General features: G+C 34.9%; 1 protein-coding gene across 2 annotated transcripts in view; it reads left to right on the top strand.

Annotated features, from left to right (window-relative positions):
* IPO7 (importin 7) overlaps positions 1–16765 on the top strand; it is a 47822-nt gene that overhangs the window by 11239 nt on the left and 19818 nt on the right. For both annotated transcript variants that reach the window (XM_033404552.2, XM_004279203.4), the window contains exons 2-8: positions 3097–3178; positions 6178–6331; positions 7460–7618; positions 11057–11213; positions 12993–13082; positions 15278–15372; positions 15494–15578. In XM_033404552.2, the coding sequence (XP_033260443.1) occupies positions 3097–3178; positions 6178–6331; positions 7460–7618; positions 11057–11213; positions 12993–13082; positions 15278–15372; positions 15494–15578 (822 nt within the window). The remainder of the gene's footprint in view (positions 1–3096; positions 3179–6177; positions 6332–7459; positions 7619–11056; positions 11214–12992; positions 13083–15277; positions 15373–15493; positions 15579–16765) is intronic.

The following is a 16765-nucleotide window of genomic DNA, read 5'->3' as shown; positions in this document are numbered from 1 at the left end:
GGAAATGTTTAAACTGAGACCCAAAGAATGTGAAGCTGTGGACCAGTTAACTCTGGTGGAGCACTGGAGAGAAGTGTTGTAGGTAGAAAGTCACAGCATGTACAAAGACTCTGCAATGGGGTAATGTGTATTGTTGAAAGGACCTAAAGAAGGCTGCTAAGGTGGGGCAGTGGGGGATGAAAAGGTTTCTTTATTATTTATTTATTTATGGCTGCCTTGGGTCTTCCTTGTTGTGCCAGGGCTTCTCATTGCATTGGCTTCTCTTGTTGTGGAGCACGGGCTCTAGGCGTGCGGGCTTCAGTAGTTGTGTCTCGCCGGCTCTATAGCACAGGCTCAGTAGTTGTGGTGCATGGGCTTAGTTGCTCCATGGCATGTGGGATCTTCCTGAACCCGGGCTCGAACCCGTGTCCCCTGCATTGGCAGGTGGATTCTTAACCACTGCACCACCAGGGAACCCCCGAGAAGGTTTCTTTAAATGAGGCTGAAGATATAGGCAGGAGCAAGATAACACAGGGCCTTTTAGGCTTTAGGAGATAGAGTAGAAAATTGTTAAAAGGTTTGGTTAAAGGGGATTAGTTTACAATTTTAAAGATTATTGGCTGCTAAATAGAGAATGGTTGGGGGGGCAGATGGCTACATCAAGAGAGATGATAGTCACTTGGACTATGTTGGTGATAATGGGAATGGAGAAAGTGGATATAATAATTATACAAGCATTTTGTATGTAGAATTGATAGGGCCTGGTATATTGTATTGGGGTAAAAAAGAGGGAAGTATTAAAGATGACGTTCAGTTTTCAGACATGAATAACTGTGAGGATGGTGATGACAAGGGTTGGGAGAGGTGGTACAAGGAAGTAGAGTCACAGCTTTTAGGGGAAAAAAATGATTTGAACATAGTAAGTCTGAGAATCCTATGAGACAATGAAGGTAGGGATGTTAAATAGGTCTGTTAGAGTGTCCTGGACTGGAAATGACATATTTGATTTATAGATGGTATTTAAAGACAGGAGTTGGTTGAAATCAGCTAGGGAGCAGAAAAGATGGCCTGTGACTGAGTTCTTGCACCACGTTCTAGCATTTGTACATAGAATGAGAAGCAAGCAAAGGAGCCTGAGAAGATACCAGGAAGAGTGGTGTATGAACTATGTAGGTGGAAGGGTGTTTCATGAAAGTGATAATGGTTAACTGTGTTCAGATCTATTTGGAGTACTGGAAAGGGTAAATTCCTCCCTTTCATCTAACTGCTCCTGTCCAGGTCTTAAATATAAGCATTACTTCTGGGTTAGGAGGTTCTACTTTTGATTCTTCCATAGTGTTTTCTGTTTCTTCCATTATACTTTATGGCAGTTACCTGTTTGTCTTGTTTTCCTTCACTGTTAAGTTTCCATGAGGTCATGGAGACTCATTGTCTCGTTCAACCTTGTATTTTCAGCTCCTAGCATAGTGTTTTGCACCAAGACCACCTAAATAAATAATTTTTGGAGTGACTGAATGAGCAAAGTATCACTCTGGGTCTAATGTGAAAGACATTTTTTTATATCCAAAGGGAAATTTTTCTGTTTCTAAGAATGTGTTTGTAGAATGCATGAGAGAGTAGCATTGACATATATACACTACCAAATGTAAAATGGATGGCTAGTGGGAAGCTGCTGAGTAGCACAGGGAGATCAACTCGATGCTTTGTGATGACCTAGAGGGATGGGATAGGGAGGGTGGGAGGGAGGCTTAAGAGGGATGAGGGGATATGGGGATATATGTATACATATAGCTGATTCACTTTGTTGTACAACAGAAACTAATACAACATTGTAAAGCATTTATACCCCAATAAAGATACGAAAAAAAAAGTCTGTAAGGAAGAAACTAAAATAAAAATCACTAGTGTCCATGCGAACACATGCAGAAAAATACTAAAACTTGGGCTGGAAGGAGGAGATAACATTATAGGAAATGGTTATATTGGGGGAGAGGGAATGAGAACACATATGAGAAGAGATTTCAGTTCTTTATTAATAAATCAAAATCAAATATGGCAAATTTAGGAATTATTAAATAACTTTTATACTGTTAATGAAAGTAACCCAGGATCATAGCATAAAATTTGGATAATAGAAAATAACATATACAATACTTCCTCTATAATCTTACCATCCCAGATACAACTTATTAGCATTTTTGGTGTATTTCCTTGTTTTCTGTATATGTTGCATTGTATATTCATGTAAATATATTTGCTAAATTATCGTATAGTTTGTATCCTACTTTTATTGTATGTTCAAAGCTCTTCATTTAAATTTCCTATTGAAATATGCATATAGAAAAGTGATCGTGAGGATACAGTTGATTAGTTTTCACAAACTGGACACACTTTTATAAAACAGACGTGTTAAGAAATAAAACGTCGGGCTTCCCTGGTGGCGCAGTGGTTAAGAATCTTGCCTGCCAACACAGGGGACATGGTGAGTTCAAGCCCTTGTCTGGGAAGATCCCACATGCCTCGGAGCAACTAAGCCTGTGCGCCACATCTATGTGGCCTATGCTCTAGAGCCCGTGCTCCGCAACAAGAGAAGCCACTGCAATGAGAAGCCCACGCACCGCAACGCAGAGTAGCCCCTGCTTGCCACAACTAGAGAAAGCCCGCACGCAGCAACAAAGACCCAACGCAGCCCCCTCCCCCAAAAAAATAATTAAATAAATAAATGATTTTTTTAAAAAAGAAAGAAACGTTATTAGCACCTTGGAAACCGCCCCTCAGGCTGTTAATTTTTACTTATTTAATTTTTGTCTAGCCACTTCATAGAATGTCTCTGGAGAAATTATTACTGAATTGAGGAAATAGGTATCACAAAAGACACTGTTTTTGAGCTGCTGCCACCAGTGTAGGTCAGAAGTGCAATGGTACACAGGCAAATGCAAACATACAAAAGTTTTAGGAGTTAGGTTACTCAATTTTTTGAGTTCCTTATATGTGAGTGATAGGAAATAAGGCTGGAATCAACTTGTGGAGGAGAGCCTTTTGTGCCAGCCAAGCAGTGAAATAGAGTACTGAGAATATTTATTTGCAGAAATTTAAAATGTATTTTTTTATTTGTAGGCACACAAGTCTCTGAATTTTGTTTCAACACTGCTTCAGATTACTATGTCGGAACAACTGGATTTACCTGTGAGACAGGCAGGCAAGTTTCCTGAATTATTTTCTTGGATATATGTAAATAATATCACTTCAAAGGTTCATAGTTGAGTAGCAGAAGTATCCTGGGAAGGCCCTTCAGTGATTTTCTTCACTGAAAATTGGTTTGCTCCCTTGTGTTTACTACAAACTGCCGCAAGTGCCTTGATATCTGGTGACAGAGTTTAAAGGAATGTGATATTTCACTGAATTAAAAAAGAAGCTGGAAGGAGAAATTGATGGGGTTTATTGAAAGAGTCTCCGTATTCCCTGTTTTCTTCCATGATGGATGATTCTAAGATACAAACCTCCAGGTGTTTGCTTTTACTATTTTATTTTAACCATTTAAAAGGTACTGTTTCTTAGTTCCAGTTTCAACAAAATATTGAGTAATTCCCTCAGTATCAGAGTCTATGAAAATGTGGCATACTGCTCCTGATATCATCTGTTAGTCTGCAGAATAATGGAATTGACCTCTTTAATGCTTGTTGTTTAATTTATTTGCAGATGTATTTCTTATAGGAAATATAAAGTGCCAATAACCTTACTATTCTAGAAAAACCAGTTATATTCTGGGGTTATTTCTTGCTGTTCTTTTTCCCTACACCAGTTTTATTAATAGAATTTTTTTTGCTTACGATATTTAATGTATAGTAAGCACATTCCTTTTCTCTACATAGTGTTTATCTTAAAAGTTATGTTTTAATGGCTAAATAATTTACAATAATGTGCCATATGCAGTGAACCATTTCTCAGTTGCTGGAATTTAATCTCAGGTCTGTTTGATTAACAATTGTATTCCCAGTGCCTAAGGTATTGCCTGACACACTGCAGGTACTCAGTAAATGAATGAATCAGTGTAAGTTGTTTATGATATTTTAAAATTGGTATATAAGTAGCACAAAAATGGGACATTTTTTGTGCCTATAAAATACAGTAATTTTGCTGAACCCTGGTCAGCAGTAAATCTTTAAAAAAATTTTCTAGTTAAATAGGAAAAGGTCGCTTTGTTTATTTTAACTGTCAGTTCTTTTTTACTAATGAAGTTAACATTTTCCCATTTAGTTATTTTTTTAGATAAGAATCTTTGCCTTTAAATCTCAAAATTTTACTAAGATGTTGAAAGCATTTGGCATTTAGGAGGGACCTTAACACATTAGAAACTTGATTATGTGTATTAGCAAAATTAAATTCTAGAAAGTTGTTTATTAGTATGTACAAAACCAGAAGCAACCAAACTATGAAATTGGTCCTAATTTTCAAAATATAATCATTACTTTAAAATTTATTACATCCTTGTAATAATTGAATGATATTTTGTAGTACATGGTATATGGTGGTTTTATCTGCTAGACTTTGAAAGATGCATTCATTCTGTCTTTGTAGTAGAACTCAAGCATTCTGGATGGAGTAGACTGTGAATCACGAGGTTCTTTCAGTGCAGTTCTCACCTGTTTATGTGTTTTGTTCAAGCAAACACTTTTAAAAATACTGAATCAAAAGTGTACAAATAAGTATATATATTCACTTCCTTTGTGCATTTTGTTGGAAAGAAATACTCAGAGGCTATATCTGGAAGACATAGGGGCTATATCAAGTCTTAATTTTTATCTTTGTTCTGTTTTGGAACTAAAGGATAAAATAGTATTAATCTGAAATATGTCAGTCCCACATGCTGAATCAGTGTTCTTGACTGTAGATGTAGGTTATCTTAAAGCTTTTGTTGAAGGATATTTTAATATGTAGTTGTAATCTTTTTTGAAATGCTGTAAGATGGGGTATTATTTTAATTTCCAAGATAAACCAAAGTAGAATATAAAAATCATATTTGTATCAGTTATCCTTGTTTGAATAGGTACAAGACTCCAGGTAAGTGTTAATTACTAATCAGAGAAGAATCAGTGTTTTGCAGAATTTAGAAATTAATTTTGAATAATTTCCCTTTCCTATACATTCTGTACATTTGTGTTCGAGGATTCTCTTTCTCTCTCATTTGGGTGGAGGGGTCAGGATAAAAGCATTATTACCAAGCTAGTTCAGTTAGAGTTAACTAGCAATGTGCAGGCTAGCAGTATGATAACTGACAGAAGGAGCTAGTAATGTGCAAGGTGGCAGTATGATAACTGACAGAAGGTAGTAGTCTGTAATTTTTGAACATAGCGAATTCTCCCATAAAATAACAGGAATTTGAATTGGTATGATTGTGGTGTATGATTGAAATACTTAAATTTATTGACTGAGAATCTTTATATACTGTAATTTTTCTATGATTAAAAATAACAACCTGTGTGTGTGTTAGTCACTTTGAGCTGCTCTAACAGAATACCATAGACTGGATGGCTTATAAACAACAAATTTATTTATCACAGTTCTGGAGGCTGAGAAGTCCAGAATTAAGGCACTGGCAGATTTGGTCTCCGAGGACCTACTTTCTGGTTCATAGACCCTCGCATGGTAGAAGAGGAAGAAGCTCTCTAGGGTCTCTTATAAGGGCATTAATCCCATTCGTGAGGGCAGAGCCCTCATTAGCTGATCACCCTACTAAAGCCCTCATCCCCTCATCACATTGGGGGTTAGGGTTTCTGGTTAGGGGGTTAGGGTTATACATTCAGTCTGTATAACAGAGTTATTAATTATAGAAACTTGGTATATGTATGTGGTTTTGTTTTTAGAGGCTTCATTTAGAAAGCGGATTTGGTAAAACAGCTTTCCTACAGAAAACAGGGATCAAAAGTGTTGTGTATAAATGTGTTGTAAAAACAATTTTGTTTGTAGTTTGCAGAGTTCTCTTAGACTGTATGTTTAATAATAACTTTGTGTGTGATTACTGTAGCTGAGCATTAAACTTGTGTTTTATCAACTTTTAAAATTATAGAGTATAGTATGTTGATTTTAAAAGGTTAGCTTTCCTAGCAATGTTTGGTCTGACAGAAATAAATTGAGGTGTAGACACAGGGATATTTACAGTGCTTTCACTTTCTTTTGTCAAATTGATCTATATTTTAGGTGTTATCTATTTGAAAAATATGATAACACAGTATTGGCCTGATCGGGAAACGGCACCAGGGGATATATCCCCTTATACTATTCCAGAAGAAGATCGACATTGTATTCGAGAAAATATTGTAGAAGCCATTATCCACTCTCCTGAGCTCATCAGGTATGTATATGTTTTAAACTTAACCTTTGTTGCAGATATATAATTTGCGGGCTTTGGAGGGATGCAGAAGAGGGGATCTTTTCAGAACATAAAAATCTGTCATTTATGGTGGCACAAAACTTAACAAATGCAGTTACAGGGGAATTCTTTTTTGTTTTATTTTCTTGCTACAGTTTATATTTATTAAAAACCAAAACTTCATGTAAAACTTGTGAAACATACTATGATCAGATGAAAGAGGGTATAGAAAGTTATAGAATACTGTCATATACTTTATATTGTATAGTCTTGATATTTGAAAGCTTGTTGTGTATGATTTTGTAGAATTTTTTTTTAACATCTTTATTGGAGTATAATTGCTTTACAGTGGTGTGTTAGTTTCTGCTTTATGACAAAGTCAATCAGCTATATGTATACATATATCCCCATATCTCCTCCCTCTTGCGTCTCCCTCCCACCCTCCCTATCCCACCCCTCTAGGTGGTCAGAAAGCACCAAGCTGATCTCCCTGTGCTATGCGGCTGCTTCCCAGTAGCTTACATTTGGTAGTATATATAAGTCCATGCCACTCTCTCACTTTGTCCCAACTTACCCTTCCCTCTCCCTGTGTCCTCAAGTCCATTCTCTATATCTGCGTCTTTGTTCCTGTCCTGACCCTTGATTTTGTAGATTTTTTTTTTTTTTTTTTTTTTTTTTTTTGCGATACGCGGGCCTCTCACTGTGTGGCCTCTCCCATTGCGGAGCACAGGCTCCGGACGCACAGGCTCAGCGGCCATGGCTCACGGGCCCAGCCGCTCTGCGGCATGTGGGATCTTCCCAGACTGGGGCACGAACCCGTGTCCCCTGCATCAGCAGGTGGACTCTCAACCACTGCACCACCAGGGAAGCCCGATTTTGTAGAATTTTTAATGAGAATAGTTGATGTTCTAAATGAAACCTGTCAGTTGATGATGGGGATGAAAAATAAAAAATCACTTGCATTTGTAACATTGTTGGGTTTCTTTTGAGTCAGTAGTAACAGTTTTTGCTTAGTGACTTATTTTTGTCTAAACAGCCTTTTTCTTTATATGAGTTAACAAAACTTGAGGTAGCATTTCTTCCTCCTTATTGTTTATTTTTGACTTTTAGGGTACAGCTTACTACATGCATTCATCATATCATTAAGCATGATTATCCGAGTCGCTGGACTGCCATTGTGGACAAAATTGGATTTTACCTTCAGTCTGATAACAGTGCATGTTGGCTAGGAATTCTTCTTTGCCTCTATCAGCTTGTGAAAAATTATGAGTAAGTATCTCTCTCAATTCCTGTAGAGTTTTGAGAAGTAGAAAAGGCTTGGGAAATTTAAGCTAATTGGTTTGAACATCTTGAAATTTCATTTGGTATATATACTAAAGTTAGTGAATTACATGTTGATTTTAATTGTGTCTTCCTTTTGAAATAGCATTCTTGTTTTAATTCTGCAGTCTCTTCTGTTGATTCAACTATGAAACTCCTTGTGCCCTTTTTTCTTAATCATGATCTGTTTCCCTGTTCAAAACCCAAGTTATCCCTAACTTCTCAATATAGGCTCCTCAATTTGTGGTGATAAAAGGCCTAAAGATAAGGTTTTAAGATGTGAAGGGGGTCAAAGTACATTGATCATTAGAGCTCTTTATTCTGCCTTTCTTTTAATTTTTATCTTAATTTGGGTTCTTGTGAAGTTTCAAGAACCTACCTCTAATTTTTTAAGCAGAATATGTTGGAATTTCATATGATCATTTTTAATCATTGTGTTTGAGGGATTCATAGTCATCTGCTTCAGTGTTGGCATACTTGAGCAAATTATAGTTCATGTAAGTAATTGGTATCAGTAAGAAAGATTTAGGGATCATTTTAGACCTGGGCTTAAGGATCAGAAAAAAATCTAACCTTGGAAGTTGAGGTATAGCACTAAAAGTAGTAAGCCAAATGTTGCAGAGATTTTCTTTTAAGTGTGTGGTGAAAGTAATGAAATTGGTAGGCACTTGAAAGTTTTGATATTAGCAAATTATGAGGAAGGAACACTTACACCATGATGGTGGCTTTATTTCCAGCCCTAACAGCTACACAGATGCCATTGTGAGCCCTCTAATTCTGGGACTTGTAGTTAGCCTCCAATACCCTTTTTGGGTCCCAACTCAAAGTAGCTGATGAACTGCTGCTTTTGTTCTGAGCAGGAGAGAAATAAACCATTTACAGCATTGGTACTGGTGTTTTCTTGTGTTCCCACCAGCTACCCATCTTCCTGCTAAGGAATGTTCCAGCTGTTGCTCCAACCTCTGTCAGAGTGCCAGTTGTAGTTCTGGTAAGTGAGTGACTAAACTGAGAGAGAATAACAGTAATAAGCTGTCATTGTCATGGAGGAGGTTTGTCTCTCCTGTCCTTAATCTTAGCAGGAGAGAGTATGACAGGGATTTTTAAAATGGGAGACATAGGCTGCTACAGTGTTGGAATTACAGTTCATTTTCAGCTAGTGTTCGATTGTGGAGCACAGCGTGTTCACAAGGGATCTGTGTGGACTGAAGCAGTTCTAAGAAAATTCATGGAGAAATTGGAAGTTGTGATGGCCTTCAGGAGCATAGATCCTCAGGAAATGCTTGTCAGGTGAAGGAGCATAGAAGGAACATTTGAAGAGGAATGCATCTCACACCACATGGAATAGTATGAGCAAAGAAAGAAAGGTACAGAGGTGGAAATGTGACACTGTCTTTAGTGGGTAGTGAGGAGACCACTAAATGGTATGGATAACTTCTGTTGAAATCGGGGATCATTTTGTCTTCTTTTTTTTTTTGGTGGTAGAGGGGATCATTTTGAATTGGTAAATTGGGACTGTGTTAAAAGAGGGTTTTGAATGCCATGATGGGGGATTTGTATGTGATCTTTTACATGATGAACCGTTGACTTTTTTTTAACAGAACAGTGATGGGCTAGTATTTGAGGATTCCTGTGAGTATGGTTCACCAGTTTGACACACTGCAGCCTTGTGGTAGTAGACTTTTATTGGTGGGAGGAGGTGAGCTCCACATTCCTACTCCTCCACCATCTTGATCACTCCCTAGGCTTTTATTAGTGTCACATTTTCACGCTTTCAGGAACTTTCAGGTCGTATGAAATAATATTTGTTTCCTTGCGTAAATTACTTTCATACCCATTAGTTTGGATATGGTACCACCCAACTTCCAGTCCACTACTCAGTGTAGAGAAGGAGGTAGGAGAGAATAATATCTAACATGGAATGGGTATTCAAGCCCTCTTAATGTGGGTGATCACCTGGGTTGGATAATGGAGAGAGGTGCATAATATAATATAGTCCTCACCTTTATTGTTAAAAGATAATATTGTCAGTAATTAATATAGTTTGTCTAATCAGATTGGAGAGTGCAAATGGCTTCCTTTTGTAAATTGTTATTGCTTTATTGACTCAAAGAAATGTACAGGTAACCTTTTAAAATGTATGCTAAGTGTAATTTCTCAGCACATTAAATAATATTTAGAAGTCTGTCAGTTAATTGTTTAATAATCTCAGTCATTATTAGCGTGACCATTTCTCTTGGTGTTTTTTATTCTTGGCAATTTACTTTGCTTCTCATTTCTCCCAGTAGGAAAAAACAATCCAGTCTTTTAAGAGTGTCTACCTTTTAAAACTGTGCTAAGATACTCCATTCTTAGATACATTTTCTCCCTTCAAAAAGGCTACCGGTAGATAAAACTGGAGTCTGGTAGGGAAAATCAATTATTTAAAAATTAAAAAGAAAAAGCCAACAGACTTTTTAACAATACTGTTAAAATGCTAAGGAATCTATATGGGGGAATGTCTCAATTAGCTATTCTTCACTCGTATCCTTGGAGCAAAATGTGATTCAGAATTTAGGATTTTTCAGATTTTAGGAAGGTAACAAGGTTCACATAATACACTCCTATGTACCAGTACCCAGGGATCAAACATATTATTATTATATCTGATATAAAATATGTGAATATTCACTCCAGATGGGATAAATAGAGATCATAAATAGCCTGTTGAGGTCAGGTTTTGTTGCCAAAAGGTTACCAAAGAACTTCTGATTTATAGTGCTTTTAGAAATAGAATATTTTCTGCTTTATAGATGCCACTTCTGCCTTAATGCACTTTGTATGTAAATTACTTAAGGATGGTTATATGTAATCAATTTTATATTGATCAGCTGCTAATGTTTAAAAGCCAAATTGTTGTAGCTCCTCAGTTGTATCAGTATTCACAGTTACAGATGGCATAGTGAGGTGGTTAAAGGGCAGATCCTGAATCTGCTGAGGTTCATACCTAGATGTCTGTACTGGGAAAGATACTTAAATTCTCTGTCCCTCAGTTTCCTCAACTATAGAAGTGAGAATACTAATGGGGCCTTGAAGATTATTTACCTCATAATAAATGCTCAGTAAATTTTAGATACTATTATTTGAGGTTTTTTTCAAGTTGCTTTTTGCCTGTGGTTTGATTCCATAGTAGGTTTTTCTTCTTTCTAGGAATATAAAATTGCTTAGAAAGTATTTGCTTATATTTGTATGAACAGACAAGTAGTTTAAATTTATATTTCATTATATAAGATATAAATATATATATAATAGATATGTATATACATATATATCTACCTACCTATCTATCTATATGTATGTATATAATTGTGAATAAATTCTCACAGAATTAGTTTGTATTCCTACCCAAAGGTATAAGAAACCAGAGGAACGGAGTCCATTGGTAGCAGCAATGCAACATTTCCTGCCAGTTCTAAAGGACCGTTTTATCCAGCTTCTTTCTGATCAGTCTGATCAATCTGTCCTCATCCAGAAACAGATTTTCAAGATCTTCTATGCTCTTGTTCAGGTAATTTTATAAAGTAGTTTTTATATGTAAAGTCAGTCTATCATTTGCCACCTTAAACAATGATAAAGAATTTCAGCATCTGAATAATAATTTCACTTGAAAATCTACATTAAGTGGATAAATTGCTAGTCAAATATAAATTGCCAAAATTACAAATACATTAAAGTCTAACCAAGCATACTTTGCCAAATACACAAATAGCTCTAATAAATCTTAATTTATAAGTGGGCAATCTTAAGTTCTCTTAAACCATCTAATACTATTTACAAAATTAGTAAAATTTTCTTATGTCTTTCACCTTAAGAATTCACAAGTCTGAAAATCAGTTTACTGGATTAGAGTTTACATCTAACGTGTGCTCTGTTATGCCAAATATGCATAGATTGTCGCAGTAATTACAAAACCTATTCCTAAGTTGATACAAAAATACTAATACTGTGGGCTTGACTGGCACACTGTAATGGGCCTTATTATCTTTGTATATTGTTCTAAATCTTCCTGGGATAAAAGATCTCACTAAAGAAATGGTTGTGTCTATAGTCTCAGTGGACTATAATTACTTGTGAAACAGAGTTTTTGATTTGGATTAAAATTCTGGCTCTTTTTGTGCCACATAGCCAAAGAAAGATTCATCTCATCCACCAGGACCTTTGGTTCAATTCATGCCATTACTTATTTTTTTTTAAATCTCATTTAAATAGACCTCTGACTTTATTTCCACTAAGATTATTATAACTGACTCACTCCATTGTTTGGTTGGATTTTTCATGCCCTTGCTAGATCTTTAAAGATAATCTAATATCTTTCTAATGGCTGCTTCTTATATAATTTTTTAAAAAATGATTTGGATAGACAATGTACTGTTTTTTAATTGTTTTCCCTCTAACTGGTAGGATCACAACTTCTAGATTATAAAAATAAGTTCTTTTTATAAATTATTCTAGGGCATAGGACCCAACTAATTTTTTGAGACTAGCATACCTTGAAATCAAAATATAGTACTGTCTCATTTGTGAAAATAGAGGTCCTAAAATCCTAAATAGGATATTGATGTTGTGAGCCTATTAAGTGATGCGATTTATCCCAGGAACACAGGAATGGATCAAGAGTAAAAAACCAGTTTTTGTGATTAACTTTTATATTACACGAAAAGAGAGACCTGTAAACAATCTTTAAGGATGCCAGATAAAGTATTTGATAAAATTTAATAACCATTTCTGCTTTAAAACAAAACAAAACAAAAATACTTAAGAATCCTGGAATAGAAATTTCCTTACCTTGATAAAAAATGTTCACTAGAGGGCTTCCCTGGTGGCGTAGGGATTGAGAGTCCGCCTGCCGATGGCAGGGGACATGAGTTTGTGCCCCGGTCCGGGAGGATCCCACATGCCGCAGAGCGGCTAGGCCCGAGAGCCACGGCCACTGAGCCTGCATGTCCGGAGCCTGTGCTCTGGAACGGGAGAGGCCACAACAGTGAGAGGCCCGCGTACCGCAAAAAAAAAAAAAAATGTTCACTAGAAATCACAATAAATATACCTCATGGTGAAAATCAGATACATTCCCAGTAATTTGGGAATAAGACAAGGATGCCCACTATCGGTGCCACAGTTCACCATTGTACATAACTAACCAAATCAGCCAGATGAGAAATTTGCCTATGTACTGAAAGAGGAAATGTGGACTGAATGAAGTACTTTTTGTAGGTTTTGTGAAGAGTAAAAGGAAGTTGGATTTTCTTTTGTAAGGATTTTAAAATATTGATTCTTGATTTTAATTTAGTATACACTACCACTGGAGCTGATAAACCAACAGAACCTGACAGAATGGATAGAAATTTTAAAGACGGTTGTGAACAGGGATGTACCTAATGTAAGTCTCTGTGTATTTCTTATATCACTAAGCTTAAATATTTAGTTACCTTTTGAGAATTTTAACTGATATTTCGTAAAACATTCTTTGTGAATTTATGTTATTTGTGAGGCAGATTTTTCTAGATAGAGACACCATTTCATTTGTTTACATATGTGAATATATTAAGTGAAAAATTGTAAAGGGTTATTTTGTATATTATTAAGTGCTTGTATTATATCTTTGTTTATTCCATCCTAATTCTGTTTCTTCAGCTTTTAATTGAGTTCATAACATATGTCACCTGACATAGTTAGAAATTTTTTTTCTTGTAGTGAGAACTTTTAAGATCTATTCTCTTAGCAACCTTCAGATAAACAATATAGTATTTTTAACTATAGACACCATGTTTACATTACATCCCCAGGACTTACTTATCTTACAACGGGAAGTTTGTACCTTTTCACCATCTTCTAAAACTTAACTGTGGTAGTCATTTCACAGTATATACATATGTCAAATCATTATGTTTATACATTAAACTAATAACAATATCAATTATTTCTCAAAAAGGAACAAAGAGCCTATAGCTGGATTTTAGGCTAATAATTTGTTAGACATGCATGAACAGGGGTAGAACTTGATTTACAAGTTGGTCAAACTTTGTAGTTAGTTATATTACTTGCTTTTTAAATAACAACTTCATAGAGCTATAACTCAAATACCATAAAATTTACAATTTTAAAGTGTACAATTCAGCGGCTTCCAGTAGTACATACAGAGTTGTCCAACTATGTTATTTTTTTCACATATAATAACGATTTTTAAAATAACCACAATTTTTCTTTATTATCTAGTTTTCTAGAGAGGTAGGAAATTTACAATGCCTGAATCCCTAGTGTGTTTTAAGTACTTTTATATACTTTGCTTATTTAATCCTCAAAATAATTCCTTCTGAATTTATTTTAAACAGAGACATGGAAGGGTTGTGTAATTTATCCAACATAATTTTATTAGTGAGATAAGTGAGACCAGCCTCCTGTTTTGTAGTTTATTGCTCAAATTTTTATTTTAAAAAAATGCAGAAGAAATAAATAGGACGTTTCTTGCGTTCCATGGGAAACTAGTTTGATGTGTTATTTTCTGTACACATTTAATAGGTATAAAATACAGCTTTAAGAGTTTTCATACTTACATTCTGCACCTTTTTTGGTATAATTTGTAATCATAAACATGCACATATAAGTAAATAGTTCAGTAGGTTATGAGAGTCATATTCACCAGAGTAACCATCACCTAGAATGTTTGCTGGTGGCTGGGTCTGGTCATCCCTACCATCACCATTCTCATTTCTAGCACCATAGATTAACTTCACCTAAATCTAAAATCTAATAAAAAGGTAATTTTTTGTATCTACCTTCTTTTGCTTAATATTACGATATATTCATGTTGTGCTATGGTAGTTTGTTCTTTTTTATTGACAAGTAGTACCCCATTGTATGAATATACTACAGTTTATTTATTTACAAGTTGATGGACATCTGGGTGGTTTTAAGATTTTAAGATTACAAATAAGGCTGCTATGAATGTATATGTTTAACTTTATAAATAACTTCCAAAGTGGTTGTACCACCGCTCTCACTGGCAGTGTATGGGAGTTTTGGTTGTTCCACAGTCTCATTTCTCTGTCTTAACTTAAAAATATGTCATGGATGTCTTAGGTCAATATATAATGAACCAATTCATTCTCTTAATGGATGTTGCATAATTAAACATCCCCTTGTTAATGAATGTTTAGTTCTTGGCAGTTTTTTTCTGTTACAAATGGTTTTGTAAATGAACATTCTCATACATACATATTTATGTATGTATACTAATATTTTTGAAACTGGATTTCTAAAATGAAATTTTTCATGCCCTTTTGATTTGAACTAGTTTAAGCTACTTGCCATGACTTTGATTTATATTATTTGGATCTTGACTAAAATGTTTGAGTTTAAACTTTATAAGACTTTGAGAAAGCATGTCCTTTGTAACTAAGTAGTGAAGTGAAGTGCCTCTTATATTTAAATAAGGGTTAATACTTTTCCTGTTCTAGCCTTTTATTATGAAAGGCCATCATTGGAGGAGGATTCATGTTTTTGTGAGTCTGTTCTGAACTCACACTATTCCTTTTAGATTGTATTGTCTATCATTAAATAAATGTCTCTTTAAAGGAAACACTTCAAGTTGAAGAAGATGATAGACCTGAGTTACCATGGTGGAAATGTAAGAAGTGGGCTTTACATATCTTAGCAAGGCTTTTTGAAAGGTACACATTTCTCAATATATGATAATTTGAGTTTATTTTTTTCAAGAATTTGTTTTTTTTTTTAATAAGTGCTGATATAAAGCATTATGAAGACATGATGGGCATTTGAATGTTCTTTTAGATATGGAAGCCCTGGCAATGTTTCCAAGGAGTATAATGAATTTGCTGAAGTATTTCTGAAGGCATTTGCTGTTGGTGTCCAACAGGTAAGTCTAAGATAATTTTTCCAAGTAGAAACATGACACTATTATGTTAATTTGTCTTGCTTATTTCTAGTTTCTTTGGCATTCAAAGATTGCATGTAGCAGTCTTTAACATTTTGAACACTGTAGTAGTTCTCAAATGTTATGGTCTCAGGACCTCCTTACACTCTTAAATTATTGAGAACATCGACAAGCTTCCATTTATGGGCGTTATACCTTGTGATATGTACTGTATTAAAAATTGAAACTAAATTTAATGGTATTAAGTTATTAAAAAATAACAAACCTATTACATATTAACAGAATACATGTTTTTGTTAAAAATAATTGTTTTCCAAAATGAAAAATTTTTAGCAGGAGGAAATGGCATTGTTACACATTTTTACTACTTTAATATCTGCCTTAATAAAAGGCAGCTGTATACCCGTCTACCTCTGTATTCATTCTGTTCAATTTGTTTTAATGGAAGTAAATAAAGATAATTTGGTCTCAAAGATAAGAAGTTGGAAAAGGAAAGACTTTTAATATACTTTTCATATAATTGGGGAAATTTTTGATATCACACCAACATTTGACAATGGTATTTTCTTAAAGGTTAATTGTAATTTAGAGTTTGAAACTGTAACAATAAACATTTCATCTTCTGTTATATTAACATCCATTGCACTTTGAATGGGTCTTTTATCCATATATGATTTTATAACATACTGCCCTGGTCATTGGAAAATATTGACTTATTGAGTGTATGCCGATTTTCTAAATGTTTATAGATTTCCTTATGTAGTTTAAAAAAATTACAGTCATTAATATCACCATTGATCTCATAACTGTCTTTAAATATTGGAAAGCTGTCAGGTGGATCTAAGTAGTGGATGTAAGATTCTGAGAATTCTAGTTTTGCTTGAAAGCTCAAATTTTAACACCAGTAACATATTGTCAGTTTCCTTGGAGAGGCTCATTTTGTTCATTTTTGAGAAAAAAATCTGCCACACACAAAAGTCTAAATAATCATAATTTGTCTATCAGTTTTTCTTTCATGCTTATGATAATATTTGGTGGGAAAAGCTACTATTTCAGCTTTTCTTCCAACCATCGTACTTTGGTATGTAGCAGAAGTGCTATATGTATACTTCCCATTTATTAATATTTATATTTCTGGTTCACTAAGGACATTCCTAAGGAAAGTTTAT

This window comes from Orcinus orca, chromosome 8, assembly GCF_937001465.1.
Source record: "Orcinus orca chromosome 8, mOrcOrc1.1, whole genome shotgun sequence".
NCBI lineage: Eukaryota > Metazoa > Chordata > Mammalia > Artiodactyla > Delphinidae > Orcinus > Orcinus orca.
The sequence above is the reverse complement of the archived record's forward strand: the minus strand, read 5'-3'. Positions and strand labels throughout refer to the sequence as shown.